The sequence below is a fragment of the Trachemys scripta genome, chromosome 4 (genome assembly GCF_013100865.1).
Source record: "Trachemys scripta elegans isolate TJP31775 chromosome 4, CAS_Tse_1.0, whole genome shotgun sequence".
NCBI classification, from domain to species: Eukaryota; Metazoa; Chordata; order Testudines; family Emydidae; genus Trachemys; species Trachemys scripta.
Genome location: NC_048301.1, coordinates 114,515,992 through 114,538,337, shown reverse-complemented (window position 1 = coordinate 114,538,337; position 22,346 = coordinate 114,515,992). Strand labels below are relative to the sequence as shown.

Below are 22,346 nucleotides of genomic sequence, written 5' to 3'. Positions count from 1 at the left end.
ACTCTGGCCAGTACTTATGAATGCAGCCTGCCTTACAAGCTACCTCCTGTGCTGTTCAGTGATCGTGCAGAGCCAGGCTGTCTGACAGAGCTCTGCTACATTCACTGTGGCACTGATCTGCATTGCTTAACATGAGCCTCTGTACAACGTAACAAGTTCCAACTGCCTCAACACCTGCTATCATCTAGTCTCCCATGTCTGAGCAACCTAATCAAGGAGCTACTGAATAACTGCATCCACGTCACCCATCCGTTGGTAATATCCACCTGGGTTTTAGGCTTGGACACAGAATAGAAATGGCACTGCTGAGGCTGAGAGTATGCAGCTTCCAGCTCTCACATGTTTCATCCTAGGCTTTGCGATGTGCTTTGTCACAGACCAGCACAAAAATTTCAGCATGTCATCAATCCACATTTGATCTCTCATGTTACTGGGGCTAGAGCCACTAGGTTTTTATTCTCTACATTACTGTGGTGTCTGCAGCGCAACCAAGCACAGGGCCCCATTGTGCTAGGAGCTGTACAGAATAGTAGCTAGTCCCTCTCCTGAAGTGTTTACAATGTAATTAGACAAGACAGACAAATGCAGGGGACAGAGATAGAGCACACAAGTAGAACAAATGGCACAACTGTTTGTAAGTGTCACTTTGTTTATTATTTTGTGTGGGGGGACATTTCTTTTTTTTAAATTCTGGGTGGGGTTTCTTAGGTGGGGATTGGCTTAATAGAAAGTAAGAGGAAGGGAAAGGAGACAAGGAAGGGAGGGAGGGAAGGAATGAGGGGAGAATGCAGAGCAGGTGGAGGGAAACTGAGGTGAAGAGACTGTGAGGCAGGGGGAAGGAGGGGATTGCAACAAACAGCCAGTCGGCACAGGGGGAGAATGTCAAGAGTAACACCGTGCAGCAGTAGGGTTGCCACGTGTCAGGTGACACTCCAATAGCTTGGGAAAGTATGATCCTAATCTCAGACACAAAAGAAGACACAACAGAGGTAGAAACTAATAATAAATTACTGAAAAAAACCTAACAAATGGTGAAACAATGAAAAGGAGAATAAGACAAGAAGAGATGAAAGACACTAGAGATGAAAGGCACAGAGAATGCACTGGCAATGGCAGAAGTGAAACAGAACATGAGAGCGCAGACACCTGAGGAGTAATCTAAATATTAACCAGAAAAGAATTATTGGAAGTCATCCAGAACAAGCAGATGAACTGCAACTGTCTCAATACTGTAAAGCTGTCTGAAGTTGGTTTAATTGGAATGGGCAAAACTCTGTGGTAGCTGTGTTTTGTAACAAAAAAATAGAGAAAATAAAGGATATAAAGGGAGAGCATATAAGGGGGTCTCAGAGATGGAGGGGACTGGAGAAAAGAGAGAGGAAATCGGAGGGGTCCTCTGGGGTTCTGTGTAAATCCTCCCCCTGTAACTCAAATGAACAGGTGGTAATTTATCCCTGAGGGTGAGGGCTGAGGTTCTGTCCTAAGAATTTAGTCAGTAATCTGCTGAAGCATGTTGTGGGAATCTTTGCTTTCAATCTAATGTAGCTTATTAAATTGGCATTAGTAAATAGTTTATCTTTATTTTTCTTGTAACAATTTTTGACATTTATGCCTCAATTCTTGTACTCACTTAATAGCTATCTCTTTGTAATTAATAAACTTGTTTTACTGTTTTATCTAATCTAGCGTGTTTAAATTGTAGTACTTGAAATAGTAAACTGGCATATTATTTCTTTGAAATAAATGATGGACTTTATATAATCTGTACTTTACAAAAGAGGGCTGGGAAGTACAGAACATATATTTGTTTGGGAAAATCTGGGACTGGTGGTGTGTTGGGGTCACCCTGAAATATAACCAAGGCTGGTGAGAAGAAGAGGATAACCCAAGTGTGACTGACAGGCTGCAGTTATACACAGACACTCAGGGTGTGGCTTTCATTTTAACATATTTTTGAAAAAAAGTCTGGGCTCAGAAACCCCCAAGCCTGTCTTTCCAGCCACTGCAGCGCTCAAGGAGTTCTGTCTCTCAAGGCTCCTTCTCAGGGTCAAATTCCCACTGCTTCTCTCATCTTCTGATCACTTCCTCATGGTTTACGTCCCCTACTGGCTATAGCGCGCACAGACACAGCTGCCACCAGACACATCTCCAACCCCTGCATTTGCAACCAGACTTCAGAATAACTGCTCAGGTGTCATGGCTAAGCTTCCCAACTGCCTTTCCATGTGGTCTATTGTTTCAAGAGGTGGTTCCTATTGTTTCTGCTATCACTATACAAAAGAATATTTAATTGGTCCTCCTATTTAGCCTGAATGAAGGCTGGTTGGCAGACCCATCAGCTTTAACCTGTCTTGTGACTGAGGGCACCATTAACACCTTCCAGCATAACTACATATTGCCAGTGTTCTAATAGTGTTTCAAGTTCACTGAGAGGTAATTAAGTATCAGGGGGTAGCCGTGTTAGTCTGTCTCTACAAAAACAACAAGGAGTCTGGTGGCACCTTAAAGACTAACAGATTTATTTGGGCATAAGCTTTCGTGAGTAAAAACCTCACTTCTTCGGATGCATAGAGTGAAAGTCACAGATGCAGGCATTATATACAGACACATGGAGAGCAGGGAGTTACTTCACAAGTGGAGAACCAGTGTTGACAGGGCCAATTCAATCAGGGTGGATGTAGTCCACTCCCAATAATAGATGAGGAGGTGTCAATTCCAGGAGAGGAAAAGCTGCTTCTGTAGTGAGCCAGCCACTCCCAGTCCCTATTCAAGCCCAGATTAATGGTGTTGAATTTGCAAATGAATTTTAGTTCTGCTGTTTCTCTTTGAAGTCTGTTTCTGAAGTTTTTTTGTTCAATGATAGTGACTTTTAAATCTGTAATAGAATGACCAGGGAGATTGAAGTGTTCACTTACTGGCTTATGTATGTTACCATTCCTGATGTCCGATTTGTGTCCATTTATTCTTTTGCGGAGGGACTGTCCCGTTTGGCCAATGTACATGGCAGAGGGGCATTGCTGGCACATGATGGCATATATGACATTAGAGGATGTGCAGGTGAATGAGCCCCTGATGGTGTGGCTGATGTGGTTGGGTCCTCTGATGCTGTTGCCAGAGTAGATATGGGGACAGAGTAGGCAACGATGTTTGCTACAGGGATAGGTTTCTGGGTTGGTGTTTCTGTGGTGTGGTGTGTAGTTGCTGGTGAGTATTTGCTTCAGGTTGGGGGGTTGTCTGTAAGCGAGGACTGGCCTGCCTCCCAAGGTCTGTGAGAGTGAGGGATCATTTTCCAGGATAGGTTGTAGATCGTGGATAATGCGCTGGAGAGGTTTTAGCTGGGGGCTGTATGTGATGGCCAGTGGTGTTCTGTTATTGTCCTTGTTGGGCCTGTCCTGCAGTAAGTGATTTCTGGGTACCCGTCTTGCTCTGTCAATCTGTTTCCTCACTTCCCCAGGTGGGTATTGTAGTTTTACGAATGCATGATAAAGATCTTGTAGGTGTTTGTCTCTGTCTGAGGGGTTGGAGCAAATTCGGTTGTATCTTAGGGCTTGGCTGTAGACAATGGATCGTGTGATGTGTCTTGGATGGAAGCTGGAGGCATGTAGGTACGTATAGCGGTCAGTAGGTTTCCGGTATAGGGTGGTGTTTATGTGACCATCAATTATTTGTACTGTAGTGTCCAGGAAGTGGATCTCTTGTGTGGACTGGTCCAGGCTGAAGTTGATGGTGGGGTGGAAATTGTTGAAGTACAGACAGCGCAATGCTCCAAAAGTCGACGCTAGCCTTGGTACTGTGGATGCACTCCGATGACTTAATGCACTTAGTGGGGACACACACAATTGACTGTATAAAATCGCTTCCTAAAAAATTGACTTCTGTAAATTCGACCTAATTTTGTAGTGTAGACATACCCTTTGAGTGCAGAGATTCTGGTACTTCTGTGAGTAGCCAGAGTCAGGGGTTGGATATCACAGGAGAATGAATCAGGGATTCAGTGATTAGGGTGCCCCTCTTGTCAGGCTGCAAGTTAAAGCTGGAGCTGGAATAAGCCCAGAGGAGAGTGCTTGAGTGAGTGAAAGGCTGCTGATGCCAGGGACCTGACATCCAGGTACTACTAGTAAGACACCCATTGACTGTAGGCAGGGTGACTCTCCATCCCCGAGAAACATCAGAGTGGAGCAGAGAAAAAATCTTTTCCTCCCCTCCACCATCTCTCACTGTGTCAAGCACTTTACACAGAGGACACCTGTAAATACACAGAGGAAGCCAAATGTTACTTACTTCAGCCTCTCCAGTTTGCAGTTCGGGTGTTTCAGTCCCTCGCACAGCCGCCGCACTCCAGCATCTCCCAGAGAATAATGAGCACCCAAGTCCAGCTCTGTCAGGCTCTGGCTGGTTCTGAAAACAGCGGCGAGATCCCCACAGCATGCGTCTGTGACATCGCAGCTCCACATTCTGCAAGAGAGAGAAACACAGAGAAGCAGGATCACAGTGTGAACAGGGCTCGTCAAAGCTGTTCTGACAGGCAGCCCCGCCCACCAGCCCCTCTCCCTGACCAATCCACGCGCAGAATGAACTTGAGGCCTGCTCCTCCGCCTGTCCCAACCCCCACCCTATTTCAATGAGGAATCAGTGTGAGGTTGGACTTCCTGCCTGAGCCCCACCCCTTACAGTTGACTCTTGACCAATCAGCACTGTGAAAGGACCAGAACCACCTGGTGACACCTGCCATTACAACATGTCCATTGTGTAACACACTGAGGCCCTGATCTTAGCTGGGGCACTTAAGCAATACAGTAATACACTAATTAAATGAAAAATCTTGTTTAATTCAGAGTTAAGGTTGCCCGATGATAGCTTATGCCCTTCTCACACTTCAGAAAACCAGGAAATACAGAGTGAAGGCAATAGACATTGGATATAAGTGCACGCCCTCCAGATGCATTCACTGTGTTAGGTGTAACTATACTGAATGGTGGAGGAATAAATTGAATCAGCTTGGAAGAGCTGTGATTGTGATATGAGGAGATCTAGGGATTAGCTTGAGGAGCGTCATAGACTCATAGACTTTAAAGTCAGAAGGGACCATTATGATCATCTAGTCTGACCTCCTGCACAACGCAGGCCACAGAATCTCACCCACCCATTCCTGTAACAAATTCCTAACCTATGCCTGAGTTATTGAAGTCCTCAGATACTGGTTTAAAGACCTCAAGGTGCAGAGAATCCTCCAGCAAGTGACCCGTGCCCCACGCTGCAGAGAAAGGCGAAAAACCTCCAGGGCCTCTGCCAATCTGCCCTGGAGGAAAATTCCTTCCCGACCCCAAATATGGCGATCAGTTAAACCCTGAGCATGTGGGCAAGACTCACCAGCCAGAACCCAGGAAAGAATTCACTGTCGTAACTCAGATCCCACCCCATCTAACATCCCATCACAGACCATTGGGCATATTTACCTGCTAATAATCAAAGATCAATTAATTGCCAAAATTAGGCTATCCCATCATACCATCCCCTCCATAAACTTATCAAGCTTACTCTTGAAGCCAGATATGTCTTTTGCCCCCACTACTCCCCTTGGAAGGCTGTTCCAGAACTTCACTCCTCTAATGGTTAGAAATCTTCGTCTAATTTCAAATCTAAACTTCCTAATGTCCAGTTTATATCCATTTGTTCTTGTGTCCACATTGGTACTAAGCTTGAATAATTCATCTCCCTCCCTGATATTTATCCCTCGGATATATTTATAAAGAGCAATCATATCTCCCTTCAGCCTTCTTTTGGTTAGGCTAAACAAGCCAAGCTCTTTGAGTCTCCTTTCATAAGACAGGTTTTCCATTCCTCGGATCATCCTAGTAGCCCTTCTCTGTACCTGTTCCACTCTGAATTCATCCTTCTTAAACATGGGAGACCAGAACTACACACAATATTCCAGATGAGATCTCACCAGTGCCTTGTATAATGGTACTAACACCTGCTTATCTTTACAGGAAATACCTTGCCTGATGCATCCCAAGACCGCATTAGCTTTTTTAACGGTCATATCACACTGGCGGCTCATAGTCATCCTGTGATCAACCAATACTCCGAGGTCCTTCTCCTCCTCTGTTACTTCCAACTGATGGGACCCCAATTTATAACCAAAATTCTTGTTATTAATCCCTAAATGCATGACCTTGCATTTTTCACTATTAAATTTCATCCTATTACTATTACTCCAGTTTACAATGTCATCCAGATCTTCCTGTATGATATCCCGGTCCTTCTCTGTATTAGCAATACCTCCCAGCTTTGTGTCATCCGCAAACTTTATTAGCACATTCCCACTTTTTGTGCCAAGGTCAGTAATAAAAAGATTAAATAAGATTGGTCCCAAAACTGATCCCTGAGGAACTCCACTAGTAACCTCCTTCCAGCCTGACAGTTCACCTTTCAGTATGACCTGTTGTAGTCTCCCCTTTAACCAGTTCCTTATCCACCTTTCAATTTTCATATTGATCCCCATCTTTTCCAATTTAGCTAATAATTCCCCATGTGGAACCGTATCAAATGCCTTACTGAAATCAAGGTAAATTAGATCCACTGCATTTCCTTTGTCTAAAAAATCTGTTACCTTCTCAAAGAAGGAGATCAGGTTGGTTTGGCACGATCTACCTTTTGTAAAACCATGTTGTATTTTGTCCAAATTACCGTTGACCTCAATGTCCTTAACTACTTTCTCCTTCAAATTTTTTTTCCAAGACCTTGCATACTATAGATGTCAAACTAACAGGCCTATAGTTAGTCGGATCACTTTTTTCCCCCTTCTTAAAAATAGGAACTATGTTAGCAATTCTCCAGTCGTATGGTACAACCCCTGAGTTTACTGATTCATTAAAAATTCTTGCTAATGGGCTTGCAATTTCATGTGCCAGTTCTTTTAATATTCTTGGATGAAGATTATCTGGGCCCCCCGATTTAGTCCCATTAAGTTGTTCAAGTTTGGCTTCTACCTCGGATGCGGTAATATCTATCTCCATCTCCTCATTCGTCATCCTACCATTATCCCTAAGTTCCTCATTAGCCTCATTAAAGACTGAGGCAAAGTATTTGTTTAGATATTGGGCCATGCCTAGATTATCCTTAACCTCCACTCCATCCTCAGTGTTTAGTGGCCCCACTTCTTTCTTTGTTTTCTTCTTATTTATATGGCTATAGAACCTTTTACTATTGGTTTTAATTCCCTTTGCAAGGTCCAACTCTACATGGCTTTTGGCCTTTCTCACTTTATCCCTACATGTTCTGACCTCAATAAGGTAGCTTTCCTTGCTATTCCCTCCCATCTTCCACTCCTTGTAGGCTTTCTGCTTTTTCTTAATCACCTCTCTGAGATGCTTGCTCATCCAGCTTGGTCTACAACTCTTGCCTATGACTTTTCCCCATTTCTTGGGATGCAGGCTTCTGATAGTTTCTGCAACTTTGACTTGAAGTAATTCCAGGCCTCCTCCGCCTTTAGATCCAGAAGTTCTTCAGTCCAATCCACTTCCCTAACTAGTTTCCTTAATTCTTTAAAGTTAGCCCTTTTAAAATCAAAAACCCTAGTCCCAGATCTATTTTTGATTATCCTTCCATCTAGTTTGAACTGAATTAGCTCATGATCGCTCGAACCAAGGTTGTCCCCTACAACCATTTCTTCTATGAGGTCCTCACTACTCACCAAAACCAAATTTAAAACGACATCCCCTCTTGTTGGTTCTTCAACTACTTGGTGAAGGAATCCATCAGCTATCGTATCCAGGAAAATCTGAGCCCTATTATTATTACTAGCACTTGTCCTCCAGTCTATATCTGGGAAGTTAAAGTCTCCCATGATCACACAATTCCCATTAGTGTTTACTTCCTTAAAAAGATTAAAGAGGTCTCCATCCATATCCAAATCGGATCCTGGCAGTCTATAGCACACCCCAAGCAGTATCTCAGGGGAGGCTCTAGTAGCTTTCTTTCCCAATGTGATTTTTTGCCAAGACAGACTCTGTCTTCTCCATTCCATCACTTCTTATTTCTTTACAGTCTACCTCATCATTGATATACAATGCTACTCCACCACCTTTGCCTTTATTTCTGTCTTTCCTAAACAGCACATAGCCTTCAATACTTGTACTCCAGTCATGACTGCTATTCCACCATGTTTCTGTTATCCCTATAATATCCGGTTTCACTTCCTGCACCAGTAGCTCTAGTTCCTCCATTTTGTTACCTAGGCTCTTTGCATTAGTGTACAAACATCTTAATTTTTGCTGTTTGGCTTCACTGACATTCTTTACCCAATTAGGCACAGACATTCTACCGCCAGTGTCACCTATTAGACTGGTATCTACACAACCCTTCCTCCTCACGTCCATTCTCATACCCACGTCCGTATCCTTTCTTACTTTGTTTTCTTCCTTCTCAATGTTAAATTCCGGCGTGGAGATTACCTGGACATCTCCCAACCATCTCCCCCAAATTTCTAGTTTAAAGCTCTCTTCATCAGTTGTGCCAGCCTCCATCCTAGAAGTCTATTTCCCTCCTTGCTCAGGTGAAGTCCATCCCGAGAGAACAGTCCTCTGTCCATGAATGCTTCTCAGTGTCCATACATCCCAAAGCCCTCCTTGTAGCACCACTGCCTGAGCCATCTGTTGATCGCCATAATCTTGTCACACCTTTGTTGCCCTTCTCTAGGAACAGGCAGAATCCCACTGAAGATCACCTGAGCCTCGATTTCCTTAAGCGACTTCCCCAGCCTGGCAAAGTCTCCCTTGATACGTTCCAGCAAGAATCTAGCTGCATCATTTGTTCCCACATGAAGGGCAATCCACGGATTCTTTCCCGCTCCCGTTAGGATCCTTTTCAACCTCAGGTCCACATCCTGTGTCTTAGCACCCAGCAGATAGCACACTGTCTGTTCTCCGGATCAGCTCTAGTTACAGGCCTGTCTATTCTTCTCAGTAAGGAGTCCCCAGTCACGTAGACCTGCCTTTTCCTGGTAACGGTGCAATTCTCCGGTCTGTCCCCTGCTCCCTCTGGCTGCAAGTCCTCTCGATTTCTATTGTCCCTTGTAATCCTCCGCAACCCATCCCGTATCCTCCTGGGGCTCATATTTGGCGTTGTTATCTCCATTGACTCTTCCCCTCTTCCTATAGGACTAGCTGCTCTTCTCTTCTTCCTTGCCCTCTCACCTTCAGCCACCACCTGCTGTGCCCCTTCTTCATTTTCCAACTCCAAAAACCTGTTCCTGAGCTCTATTTCTCCTTCACTAGCCCGGCTTTTCCTCTGCCTGGTTCTCTTAGTCACATGCTTCCACTGTCCACTTTCCTCACCCAGCAGTCTCCCCTCAGAAGTCTGTGGTCCTGTTTCCATCTGCAAGTCTGAGCTTTTTCCTTCAGCCTCCTCATGTCTTTGCTCCATCATCTGCTCGAACCCCCTTCTAAACTCAACCGGAGTTTCCACCTGCATCTCCAATCCTTGGATCTTTTCTTCCATCAGCTCTATCAGGCGGCACTTCATGCAGACAAAACTCTTTTCAGATACCCCCTCCAGGATCATGTACATGCCGTAGCTTCCACATCCAGTCATCCTCATTGTGTCTTCCACTGCTGCTTCTGTATTGGTCATAGCCTTCTCATCTAAAACCTGTTAGTCCAGGAAACACAAACCAAACCACCACCTCCCACAGAGAAAGAGGGGAGGGGGGGGGACAAAAACAAACAAACAAAAAAAAAAAAACACACACACACACACAGCAGGCACCAAAACACTGGCAGCGCTGTTTGCTGGCTCCTGTGCCGCTGCAGCTCTCTATCATAGAGCTGTGCCTGTGATGTGAGGGGATCTGGGTCTGAGTCTTCCCCCTGTGTGTATTCTCAAAAGAAAGAGGAGCATGTGAACCATGAGGTTCCTGTCTGCAACATTTCAATATAGAATTGTGGAGGTTGTGTCAGTAGCAGAGACTGGGTGCTATGGCTATTGTCAGTAGTGAGGTGGGATATAAGAGCAGTCTGTGGATTTAATGATGGGTAGGGGAGAGTATAGTTTTAGATGTTAACCTGTGTGCTGGTCTGAAGGGATTGTGAAGGGTATGACGTGGTTGTTAAATTTTACTAGTGTGGCATTCTCTCAGGGGAGTAGGCACAGTGTTTGTGTGTAGGACAAGGGCAGGTAGCACCTGTCCATCACAATGAAAAGGCAGAGTGCAAGTGTGTGTGTCATGGGCATTCTGCGACATCACTCAGAGAGGGCAGAGTTAAGGGTCTGTGGACATTTACCTTAATTTATTTTTTTCCCAGATATTTACAGTTCATTCTCAGATTTGTACCCAGGGCGAGTTTCACACCTCAAAGTTGAAAGCCCAGAGGGGTGGTAAGTGGTCCATTAATCTCAATGGGATGTTCTCAGCTGAAAGAGAATACCTCATGGAGATGAAGACTGCCTGAAAAAATAGCGATGAGACATGTGAACTGCTCCATTCATTTCTGTGGGTGTTCCCTTCCCCCCTCAGTGCTGGAGAGTTTCTGGGGTGTGTCAAGAATACCTGTCTCAGGCGTGTGTTCTTGGTGCATGCTCTGAGCATACCTGTTCTAAGCTAGAGGGCAGAGCTTCCTGAGATCCTGGCTCACATGCGGGATAAGGAAACAGGCTCAGATACCCCCAACAGGCAAGCCCGCTGGCACCTGCCTCATTTGAGCGGGGAACAGATGAGGGTCAGACTCCCATAGATGGACAGGGGCTCCCAGAGCCAAGCACGCACGGGGAGGCGGGGGACAGGGAGCAGGGCTCAGACACCACCAAAGGGGCAGTTACTTCCAGATTACATGGAGGGGTTAGAGAGAGGGGCTCAGATACCCCAGAAAGGCAAATCCTATCCAGAATCTGGTTCACATGAGGAGGCAGTGATGGGGGTTACACCCTATAGATGATCGGGGAGCCCCTAAAGCCTCACACTTACACAGGAGCATGGAGAAGAGTTCAGACACCACCAGGGGGACAAGGGACCCCCAGTCACATAAGTAATAGGGAGAGGGGCACAGACTCCCCTGGAAAAGCAAGCCTCCCCCTGAACCTGGCTCACATGAGGGGAGCAGGAAAGGGGGAGGTCATGCCCCTGTAGATGGATTGGGGGAAATCCAGATTGTGGCACACACAAACCCAAACCATTCTCCCCCTGTACCCCTAAACTCCCATTACCTGAGCCTTAACCCTCTTCCCACCTACTCTTTCACCCCAATAACCTTCCTCTCCCACTAAGCATTTGCTTGTGTGGCTTTTTTTCACACAATAGTTTCAGCTCCTTCTGCAATATTCAGATTCTGTTTCCCCCCAAATTAAAATTACCCTGTAACAGAGGCACCTTGCAGCAATATGCCTGCTTCTTTTACTTCAGATTTATGCCCCAGATTGGATTTGAACTCACAGTGCTGGGGGGGGGGGTACTCAGATGCAATTATCATAACACCCCCATAGTGCCACCCAGGTCCTGTGACAGCTGGTTTTCCAGATAGTAGCCTCTGTCTCTGCACATGCTCAGATTAATCCATTAGGAACATAAACTGGTGCACAAGACTTCTGAACTGCCTAACTGGAGACGCAAACTCTTTCTCCAAAAATGTTTTAATTTGATTTCCCGCAAAAGGCTTGTGGGTGCCAGGCCCTCTGTTGGGAAACCCTTGACCATTTGAGACTCTATTGTGATGAGCTGAGCCCTAGATTGATCTTTATCTATGAGCATAAATAGGTGGCCAGAATTTGTCAACTTTAAGAAAAGCTTGGGTGGGGGGGCGCTGTATCGCAGGAACCCCTTGGTCAAATGACCCCAATTTTTGGTCACTAACAGAACCCCTTGCACCCATGAGGCACACCAAATTCAATGCAATCTGAGTAACTGTAGATTTTAGACCTCTCAGGCATCGAGTTTAAATAGGCAGCTGATCTGAACATTAACTATAGCAGAGTTGTCGCTTTACTGTAGTAAAAAATACAACAACCTTAAACAAAATCTGGAATTTATTCAGCTAGCACCTGAGGTCCAGTGTTGGCACAGGGAAGAATAAATTGGCGATAGTTCACTTGGTGACAAGAGAAACTCATTAGAGACATTTTTGGTTGAAACACTGGAACCCAAACAAGACAGCTGTCCCCTTCCCCCCGCCCCCCCCCCCCCACACACACACACGTGACAGTAGCTGATGAGCATCATTTGGACCGTCGAACTGCTGGGCCACAAACCATAATTAAAGGAGAAGCATATGGAGGTTCTGCTCACCAAATGAATGCTGTATCTGGTCATGAACAGTGAGATGCAGGGAGCCCATTAACTGGTAAAACGGACCTAAAATTGTGGAAGAGTTTCTGTACAAGCACCAAATTTGGTTGCTCAATGACCAGAGTGTTTGGCTTCCAGTCAGAGTTGGTGAAACAAGATCCTGTCATGCAAATATTTTATAATGTAAGCTAAAAAATCCCCCTTCACACAAACTTAAACTTTGTTTTTAGTCTTGACTTCTGTCAGGGTAACCCCCCCCCCCCGAACTCTAGGGTACAGATGTGGGGACCCACATGAAAAACCCCCTACGCTTATATTCTACCATCTTAGGTTAAAATTCTCCAAGGCAAAATCCCTCCCTCACCTTTTCCTTGGACTGGTATTGCTGCCAACACAAAGTGATTTACACAAAAATTCAAGGAAGTGTCACTTGGAATCCCTATCCCCCTAATATATCTCTCAAGGCTCCTTTACCCCCATTCCTGGGGAGGCTTGAGAATAAAATACCAACCAGTTGTTTCAGCATTGTGAGCACAACCAGACCCTTTGTCTTCAGGACACTGAAATCAATCAGGTTCTTAAAAGAAAAAAACATTTTTTATAAAGAAAAAAAGTAAAAGAATCACACCTGCAAAATCAGGATGGAAGGTAACTTTTACAGGGTAACAAAAAGATTTAAAACACAGAGGATTCCCCTCTAGGCTCAGCTTCACAGTTACAAAAACAGGAATTAAACTACCTCTGTAGCATAGGAAAATTCACAAGCTAAAACAAAAGATAACCGAACACATTTCCTTGCCTTACTTACAATTTCTGTGATTTTTAGATGGATTATTCCAGGTATATTTTCAGGAGATATTGTACCTGCTTGGCTTCTCTCTCTGTCCGGAAAGAGAACAACCCACAGAACAACAAAACAAATCCTTCCCCCCAGATTTGAAAGTATCTTCTTTCCTCATTGGTCCTTCTGGTCAGGTGCCAACTAGGTAATTTGAACTGCTTAACCCCTTGCAGGTAAGGCAATCCAGTACAGCTGCCAAGGAGGGATTTTATGCACAGAATGGGCTGGCATACATAAAGGTTGCTACCCTTCCCCCTATATTCATGACATGCCCCCCAGATCACAGATTGTGCTGGAGAGCCTGTTTCACACTGGCTCTGATTTCTTCCTTGAGCTCTAGGAGAAAACAGAGTAAATAAGACACACGCACCTTTAATTTTACTACCAATTACATGAAGACTAGACAGTATTGTCCACATTTCAAGGGCTAAAATGACTTAGAATACAGGAACAGAAGGTCCTGTGGCACCTTTGAGACTAACAGAAGTATTGGGAGCATAAGCTTTTGTGGGTAAGAACCTCACTTCTTCAGATGCAAGACAGGGACATTTTTACCCAGCTGATTCTGGGCAACTTTCATGGGAGAGTGCATCAGCCACCTTGTTAGAAGCTCCTGAAATGTGTTGAATTTCAAAATCAAAATCTTGGAAAGCTAAACTCCAAAGAAGAAGTTTCTTGTTATTTTTCTTGATGGTATGAAGCCACTTCAGCGCAGCATGGTTGGTCTGCAGGTGGAAATGCTGTCCTTAAATGTATGGGCGTAGCTTCTCCAGAGCGTACATAATGGCATAACATTCCTTCTAGCAACCTGATTAGGAAACTACTGAATAACTGCATCCAGCTTCACCTGTCCACTGCAATATTCAGCTGGGTTTAGGTCTAGACATAGAACAGAGATGGGTCTGATGAGGACGAGAGTGCTTCGTTCCAAGCTCTCACATCCTTGGTCCTGGGCTTTGTGAACTGCAGTGTCCCAGAGGAGCCCAGCGATTTCAGCAGTTCACAGATCAAAATTTGGTCCTTCATCTTACTGGGGTTAGAACCGTATTATTATTATTTGTACTACAGCAGAGCTCATCTTTGTCCCCATTGCTCTGTTCCTCCATTGGAGCACAGCGCTGTATAACTGACATCTTTAGGAATCTGGTTTGGAGTCTGGCATCTATGATGTGCTGGTTACTAGATTCCCAGTTGATAAGTGATTTTTCTGCAGAATCTGTCATAACGAGAACTACTTCCTCTGAGTGCTTGTTGTCACTATGCCCTGAGTGAATCATATGTTTCTTCTCTTGCCTGAAGCACTTCTTATCCACATCTCTTAGTATGCTCTCACCGATGCCCAGGATTTCAAGTCTATAGTTGTCCATAACTCTCATGATCTGTAAGATCGTTGATGTGTGAAACATTGTTCTCACATACCAGTAACCAGATCTGAAATGTTTTCTTGCTTTCAGAATCCAACTTTTTAGGGACTTGGCTTGCAGAGACTGGCTTTCCTCGGGAGCCTTCCTGAAGCACAAAGGGGCAGCACTGTTCATTCTTACCAGAATGGTAGCCTGGTTCTGTTTCTATAACTGGTGAGATGTTGTTATGAGACTACGTGTTTAGCCTTGCACTCAACCCTCCCCACTTTATCCAGGCTTGGGACTGAAAGACACAGGCACAAGGTGCAGCAATGCAGAAGTATATTAGTAACACAAACACCAGTCTAGCATAGTTAGACAGCAAATGCCACGAAGACCGAGACTTAGCTAATGATATTGTATTACTGAGCAAGAGCCCTGAAAATTTACAAAGTCAGACAAGTTGGGAAAAATAGCAGGCTAAGCAGGGCTCAGAGTTAATTATGGGAAAGCAAACATCCTTGAACCCCAGAGGTCAAGCAGTAACAGCACATTAGAATGCAAAATTATCAGACAAATTGTTCTACTTTCTTATGTCAGAAGCACCATATTGACCATTAGATACCTCCAGAAGGAAGTGACATCAAGTATAGGAAAGTATCATAAGGGTAGCAGTGTTAGTCTCTATCCACAAAAACAATGAGGAGTCCCAGTGGCACCTTAAAGACTAACATATTTATTTTGGCATAAGTTTTTGTGGGTAAAAATCCACTTCTTCAGATGCATGGAGTGAAAATTACAGATACGGGCATAAATATACTGGCACATGAAGACAAGGGAATTACCTTAAAAGTGGAGAACCAGCATTGACAAGGCCAATTCAGTCAGGGTGGATGAAGTCCACTCCCAATAAATGGTGAGGAGGTGTCAATACCAAGAGAGGGAAAATTGCTTTTGTAGAGAGCCAGCCACTCCCAGTCCCTATTCAAGCCCAAATTAATGGTGTTAAGTTTGCAAATGAATTGTAGCTCTGCAGTTACTCTTTGAAGTCTGTTTTTGAAGTCTTTTTGTTGAAGGATGGCTACTTTTAAATCTGTTATTGAATGTCTAGGAAGATTGAAGTGTTCTCCTACTGGCTTTTGTATGTTACCATTCCTGATGTCTGATTTGTGTCCAGTTATTCTTTTATGTAGCGACTGTCCAGTTTGGGCAATGTACATGGCAGAGGGGCATTGCTGGCACATGATGGCATATATCACATTAGTAGATGTGCAGGTGAATGAGCCCCTGATGGTGTGGCTGTGGTGTCACTAGAGTAGATATGGGGACAGAGTAGGCAACGAGGTTTGTTACAGGGATTGGTTCCTGGGTTAGTGTTTCTGTGGTGTGGTGTGTAGTTGCTGGTGAGTATCTGCTTCAGGTTGGGAGGTTGTCTGTAAGTGAGGACTGGCCTGTCTCCCAAGGTCTGTGAGAGTGAGGGATCGTTTTCCAGGATAGGTTGTAGATCGTTGATAATGCATTGGAGAGGTTTTAGCTGGGGACTGTACATGACGGCCAGTGGTGTTCTGTTATTTTCCTTGTTGGGCCTGTCCTGTAGTAGGTGATTTCTGGGTACCCGTCTCGCTCTGTTAATCTGTTTCCTCACTTTTCCAGGTGGGTATTGTAGTTTTAAGAATGCTTGATAAAGCTCTTGTAGGTATTTGTCACGGACTTAGGGTTTGGAGCAAATGCAGTTGTATAGGAATAGTATAGGAAAGGCATTTACTAAACTCAGCAATGTATGGAAACCAAAGATATTCAGCACCAGAACAAAACCAAGAATCTTCAATTCAAACATAATCTTGGTGTTAACATAAGACTGCTAGAGTTAGAGAGCTACAAAGCTTTACTCAGAAAACTAGATGCCTTTGAAAATAAGTGCCTACAAAAGATTCTTGGCATTGGTTGGAAAGACATCATCATCAACAAAAAGATCCGAGAAATCACCAATGAGCAGCTCATTTCCAACACAATCTGAGGGCACACTGAACATATTTGGGGCATTTATTCCAGATACCAATACAAACTCCCATATGAAGTCATCAAATGGAAATCAAATTCTGTGCGAAAACAAGGGTGCCCAAGGGAAACATTGAGCAGATGCTTTAGCAGGGAAGGCAGAATAGTCCATCTCCATACCTTAGAGCAAATGGAAGCGGCAGCAAATGACAGAGAGGAATGAACGAGACTGGTTTACGCCATGTGTTCCAACTTTGGCACAGGAATGATGTAATAACATAATGTAGTAACTCCAGCAGTGCCTGGGGCTCACCCAAGAACAGGGCCTCATTGTGCTAGGAGCTGTACAGAATAGTAGCTAGTCCCTCCCCTGAAGAGATTATGATGTAATTAGACAAGACAGAGTAAAGGGAGGGGACAAGGATGGAACACACAAGCAGAATGAACAATGCAATAGTGACCTTTTGTTTTTTATTTTGCCCTGCGGAGAAGGAGGGTGAGTCTTTGCAATTAGGTTTTCCTTAATTCTTTGGGTGGGAGTTGCTAGGTGGCGATTAGCTAAATGAAAGGAGATAGGAATGGAGGGGGACAAAGAAGGGAGGGGGGAAGGAAGGAATGAGGGGATCATGGAAAGAGGCTGAGGTGCACCAATCGTGAGGGGAGGGCAAAGGACAGATTTGCAACGAACAGCCAATCAGCACAAGGAAGAGAATGTCGAAAGTGACAACTTGTAGCAGGCAATCTGATGACATCAGTGTCCATCGGTCTCTGCTGAGGCTGCTTCTCTGTCTGCTCCTAAAGGCTGGGAGTCATCTCTGGTCCTGGGCTTGGTTCAGGAGTTTCATAAAGGATTAAGACCATGTCATTCAATTGGCAACAGAAGCTGACTGGCAGCCAATGGAGGGATTGGAGCACCGAGCTGATGTGGTCATAGTGACATAAACCACAGAAGCAGTGGAGAGTTCTCTTCTATCAGCTGGAACATATACAGTGTTAGATTGAATGTTAGGTGCAGTGAATTACAGTGATCCAGTCTGGAGATGAGAAGTAGATGGAACTATTTGGCTAAGTCCTTGTCTGGGCGGAAAGTGTGAAATTTCTGAGCAAACTGGTGATTCCTATTCAAACTCGATCACACATTTTTAACACAGAGTTTGCTTGTGTGTTTAAATTTTGTTATTTTTTCAGATGTTTTGTTTGTCTAGTAGCTAAACTCAGTTTCTCTCTATCCAGTGTTTTCCTTTAGGAGCTAGAGAGAAGAGTGCTCTGGGCCCAAAGGAAGAATATCTTTGGAGGTCCTCCACACAGCCCAGACAATGCTCATCTGAAGTTCTACCCCACCTGCTATAGTGGAGTCCCTCAGGGCTGGAAGGATGGGAGCATTCAGTGGGTGATGGAGAACCATAGAAAAGAGGATTTAGTTGAGGTGGGGGAGTGCAGAGAGTTAATTTGTTAATTCATTACCCTGCTCTGTGTTTTCAGGAGTGTGGAATTTGCTGCGGATGCTGTCAACAGGCAGTCATTACGCACTGTGGGGTGTCTGTGTTCATGCACATAAATCAGGGGTTAGTCAGCACTGCGATGCTGTAGCATTTTATATTTTTGCACAAGAATTCCCAATGCACCAAACATTTTTTTAAGTTGACACGTGTTTGAAATTCTAATGCTAACATTGTATGTCTCAATCATTGTGTCTTTGTAAATCTGAGAGGTGGGTGTTTGAGGCCAGGCCAAGCAGAGACCAACGAGTCTCCCCTCAGCTGCTGTTGGGCTGGTATACGAGCGGCACAGCTTGCAGGAAAATGGAAACAATTCTCTTTGGAATATTTTGCTTAGTACTTCATCCATTTTTGAACCGAAATTATGAATTTTTGCAACTAACTCCAGTGAGTGGCTTGGCAGGTGACAGTATCTGCTTCACAGAGTTTAAGGCCACAAGAGATCATTAGCTCATCTAGTCTGCCTTCCTGCACATCACAGGCCTTTACATTTCCCCTAAATTCCCCTGTGTTGAGCTCAGTGAGTCTGAATTAGCAAAATGCTCGTGGAGGAATGAGCAGGGGCAGTGTGGAACTTCACTGGGAGAAGACTCATTGCACGACTGCAGCTGCTTTGCCAGTGCCTGTGCTAAAACAGAGCAGAGGGATGTGATGGTGGAAAATATGTGATTGTATTTCCTCTGAGCAGGTTAAACACCAGAGGTGATGGGATCCCTTGTGCACTGCTGTACGCACGTTTGTGTGTGGCTGTGCAGAGTTACAGGTATGTTACGGAGTTGTGCTGTTGCTGCCAAGGCCAATGGCCTGTACAGACAGTCTCAACTGTGCTCCACAGGGACAATCCCACTGGAGATGCCCAGGTTCAGACTCCAGGGCATTGGAGCAGAGTGTTCTCAACAGCTAGAACTCAGCTGTAGAACTGCTTCAGAGAGGGGATCAGACTGAGCCCTGGCATGGCCAGGGTCTGAGCAAAATGCAAGATCACTTCTTTGCTAAAGCCTTTGTCAGAAACAACACCAGGGTCAGCATGAATTGGAGATGGTTTAATAAGAAAACTGGGTTGGTGTGACACAGAGAGCCCTTAGCAAAGGGTCCCCTGTTCTTTGCAAACAGCTCTCATCTCAGACCAGACAAACTCAATACAAAAAACACATCTTACAGGATATTTATTCATCAAGTATAATATGTAACGTATCTACAGAAAGTGTGTTGTCTACCCTTGCCACATCCCATAACAATCAATGGAAAACCATCACAGACCATGGCAAATGATCAGAACCACTAGGAGGTAAAAGGAACATCACAGCAGGCGGGGGATCATCGTTGCTGTGAATATAACAAATGATGATTTTCAGTATAACAGAGTGTAGGCAAAGGCACTCTGTATTTACTAAGGAAAGTCTTTGAGGAGTTCAGGGAGCTGTTCTGAACATTTGGATCCTGGTTCTTATGGAACCAGCTAGTTCTGCAACTGACTGAACTTTGTGGGGAAAACCTAGTTCATTAGATAGGACAGGTAACTACTGAGAAGTGTAAACCGAGGTTCACGCTTTAGGATTTTGTTTTGCATTACAACCAGTGGTTTCCATCACCTTCTCTCTTTCCTGAATAAATCTTTATTCTTTCTTAAATAAACCTCTTTTTGTTTTTATGGTAAGTGTTCACAAGTGCTGTGTGGCTTACAGGAGCAGTGGTTAAGGTAACTCTGATAGACTGGGGTAAATTACATCTTTGGGTGCCGAGATTTTGGTACTTCTGTGAGTAGCCAGAGTCAGGGGCTTGGTATCACAGGAGAATGAATCAGGGATTCAGTGATTAGGGTGCCCCTCTTTTCAGCCTGGAAGGCAAAGCTGGGGCTGGCATAAGCCCAGAGGAGAGTGCTTGAGTGAGTAAAGGGCTGCTGATGCGAGGGAGCTGACACCAGGTACTACTAGTCAGACTCCCTCTGGCTGTAGGCAGGGGGTAATGAGGTGACTCTCAGTCCCCAAGAAACATCAGAGTGGAGCAGAGAGAAAAAAAAATCTTCTCCTCCCCTCCACCATCTTTCACTGTGTCAAGCACTTTACACAGAGGACACCTGTAAATGCACAGAGGAGGACAATGTTACTTACAGCAGTCTCTGCAGTTTGCAGTTCGGGTGTTTCAGTCCCTCGCACAGCCGCCGCACTCCGGCCTCGCCCAGTTTATTACCACCCAGGTTGAGCTCTGTCAGGCTCTGACTGGTTCTGAGAACAGCGCCGAGATCCCCACAGCAAGCGCCCGTGAGACGACATTTCCACAAGCTGCAGGAGAGAGAAACACAGAGAAGGGGGATCACAGTTTGAAGGGGGCGTGTCACAGCTGTTCTGACAGGCAGCCCCGCCCACCAGCCCCTTTCCCTGACCAATCCACATGCTCCACTGACTCTCCCAAACCTCACCTTATTGCAGTGGGAAACCAGTGTTGGGTGGGACTTCCTGCCTAATCCCCACCTCTTGAACTTGACTCTTGACCAACCAGGACTGTGAATGACTCAGACACCCCAATCCTTACACCTCTGCCATTGACCAATAAGGATGAAGGTTCTCGGTAAGACTTCATCACTAAGCACCGCCCCTCACCCTTTCCACTGACCAACCAGAATTTAAGGGGCAGCCGTCTGGCTACCCTAAGTCCCACTTACCCAGCTCTCAGCCAATCAGATTGGACTTGGCACTGATCAGCCCCAGAATGGTGTGACCCAATCAGACCAGGCCCATTGCTACAGGGAGGCTGTAGGGGGAACCCTCTCCCCAGGCAGCTGGGCCAGGCTCAGAGCAGGTGGAGCTGGGAGATCCAGCCCCTCCGTGCCCCCGGCTCTAGCTCTGATGCTGCCCTGCAGGACGCAGATGTCTCCTGTCTCTGTGCCCAGCTCTGAGCCTCAGGCCTGGGGTGGGGAGGCAACTGTGACCAAGGCCCAGCACTGGCAGCATCACACCCACCTTCCACTGAGACCAGGGATCAAAGGTTGGGGGGATTGGAAGACAAAGAGGAGAACAGCCCCACAACCAGGGGGATTCCCAAAGTTTGGGGAAGAAGAGCCCCTGACAGCAGGGCAACCATGTGACCCTGTTGGCAGGGCCTGTTCCAGAAACTCTGGTGGGGTTATTACAACAGACATTTTCTACTGGATTTTGCGTCCACCCTGCAGAGTCGAGGCTCCTGGAGGAGCTGCCAGCCAGCAGAGTGTGGAACTATGGCAGCAGCCTGGCTATGATCATGTGCATCTCAGTGACCAGCGCCCAGCATGGCTGTCACATACTGCCACTCAGCCATCCGCCCTCCCTCCATTGCAACTGTCACCTGCACGGCCTCCTCCATCACTACAGTTGCCTTCAAAATATGGTCACTCCGCCAAGTGGGGAGGGAAGTCCTAATGTTTGAGAGAGAAAAAGAGTCCTGAATTTGTATTAGGGAGAGAAGCCCCCACTCCCTGGGGGACCCCCAAGTTCTGTCATGGTTGGTAGAGCCCCTGAAATATTTTGGAGAGAGGAAGAGAGGCACCCCCAATACGATGAGAGAATCTATGTTTTCATTGAAGAGAAGAAGAAATAAATTCATGGGTGTATGTGGGAAAATATGGAGATGAACCCTAGCCTGGGGAGGTAGGGAGAGGGTGTTCTTTATGAAGCAACAGTGAAGAGCTCCACAAGATTTAACAGTAAGAAAAGAGGGAAGAGAAATGAGAAGTTGAGAAGAAAAAGGACCCAAAGTGTGGAGAAGACACATGACGGTAAAGAAGGACCCAACTGGGATAAAAAAGGAGGGACACCCCCCAAACGAGGAGTGGTGTCGGGGGTGAGCTTTGGGAAGGAGGTAGTTGTGCCAACAGTAGCAGAGTTTATTCTTCACCCTTAGCGCTGATTAGGGTCCATTCTGGAGGCAGAGTTTCTCTTTGGGAATTTGGTGCTGGGCTCAATCTCTGGAAGAGGAGCCTCTGCTGTTTGACCATCTCATTCCAAAACAGGTGAATAAATGTAAATATGACAAGTTTCACTTAGCGTTTACCCAGACTCCCTGTCACCAATTTCTCCTCTGATCTGAAAGGTGCTGGACACCTGCCACCACTTGGCTGAGGGTAACACTGGTGTCAGAACAGGACACTGGTACTAGAAGAAGGAGCAACACTACACACAGACAGAGCCTGCCCTGAGGATCCTACAATCTAAGCAGACCAGACAGGCGAATGGTAGGGAAAGAAAAAATTATTATTGTCATTTTTCAAATGGAGAATTGAGACCCATAAGAGACTGAATGACTTCCCCAAGGTCACACAGAGAGTCTGAGTTTTGATCCAGCAATTTAATTACACGACCATCCTTTCTCTTGCATAGAGCTGTGCTTAGTCCCTTGTGTTTCTCAGTTTCAGA

The 22,346-nt window shown here is 45.4% G+C and overlaps 1 protein-coding gene across 1 annotated transcript in view; it reads right to left on the bottom strand.

Annotated features, from left to right (window-relative positions):
- LOC117876518 (NACHT, LRR and PYD domains-containing protein 3-like) overlaps positions 1-22,346 on the bottom strand; it is an 83,952-nt gene that overhangs the window by 16,488 nt on the left and 45,118 nt on the right. The window contains exons 6-7 of the mRNA XM_034768781.1: positions 20,070-20,240; positions 4,282-4,455 (exon numbers count right to left, since the gene is read on the bottom strand). Coding sequence (XP_034624672.1) covers positions 4,282-4,455; positions 20,070-20,240 — 345 coding nt within the window. The remainder of the gene's footprint in view (positions 1-4,281; positions 4,456-20,069; positions 20,241-22,346) is intronic.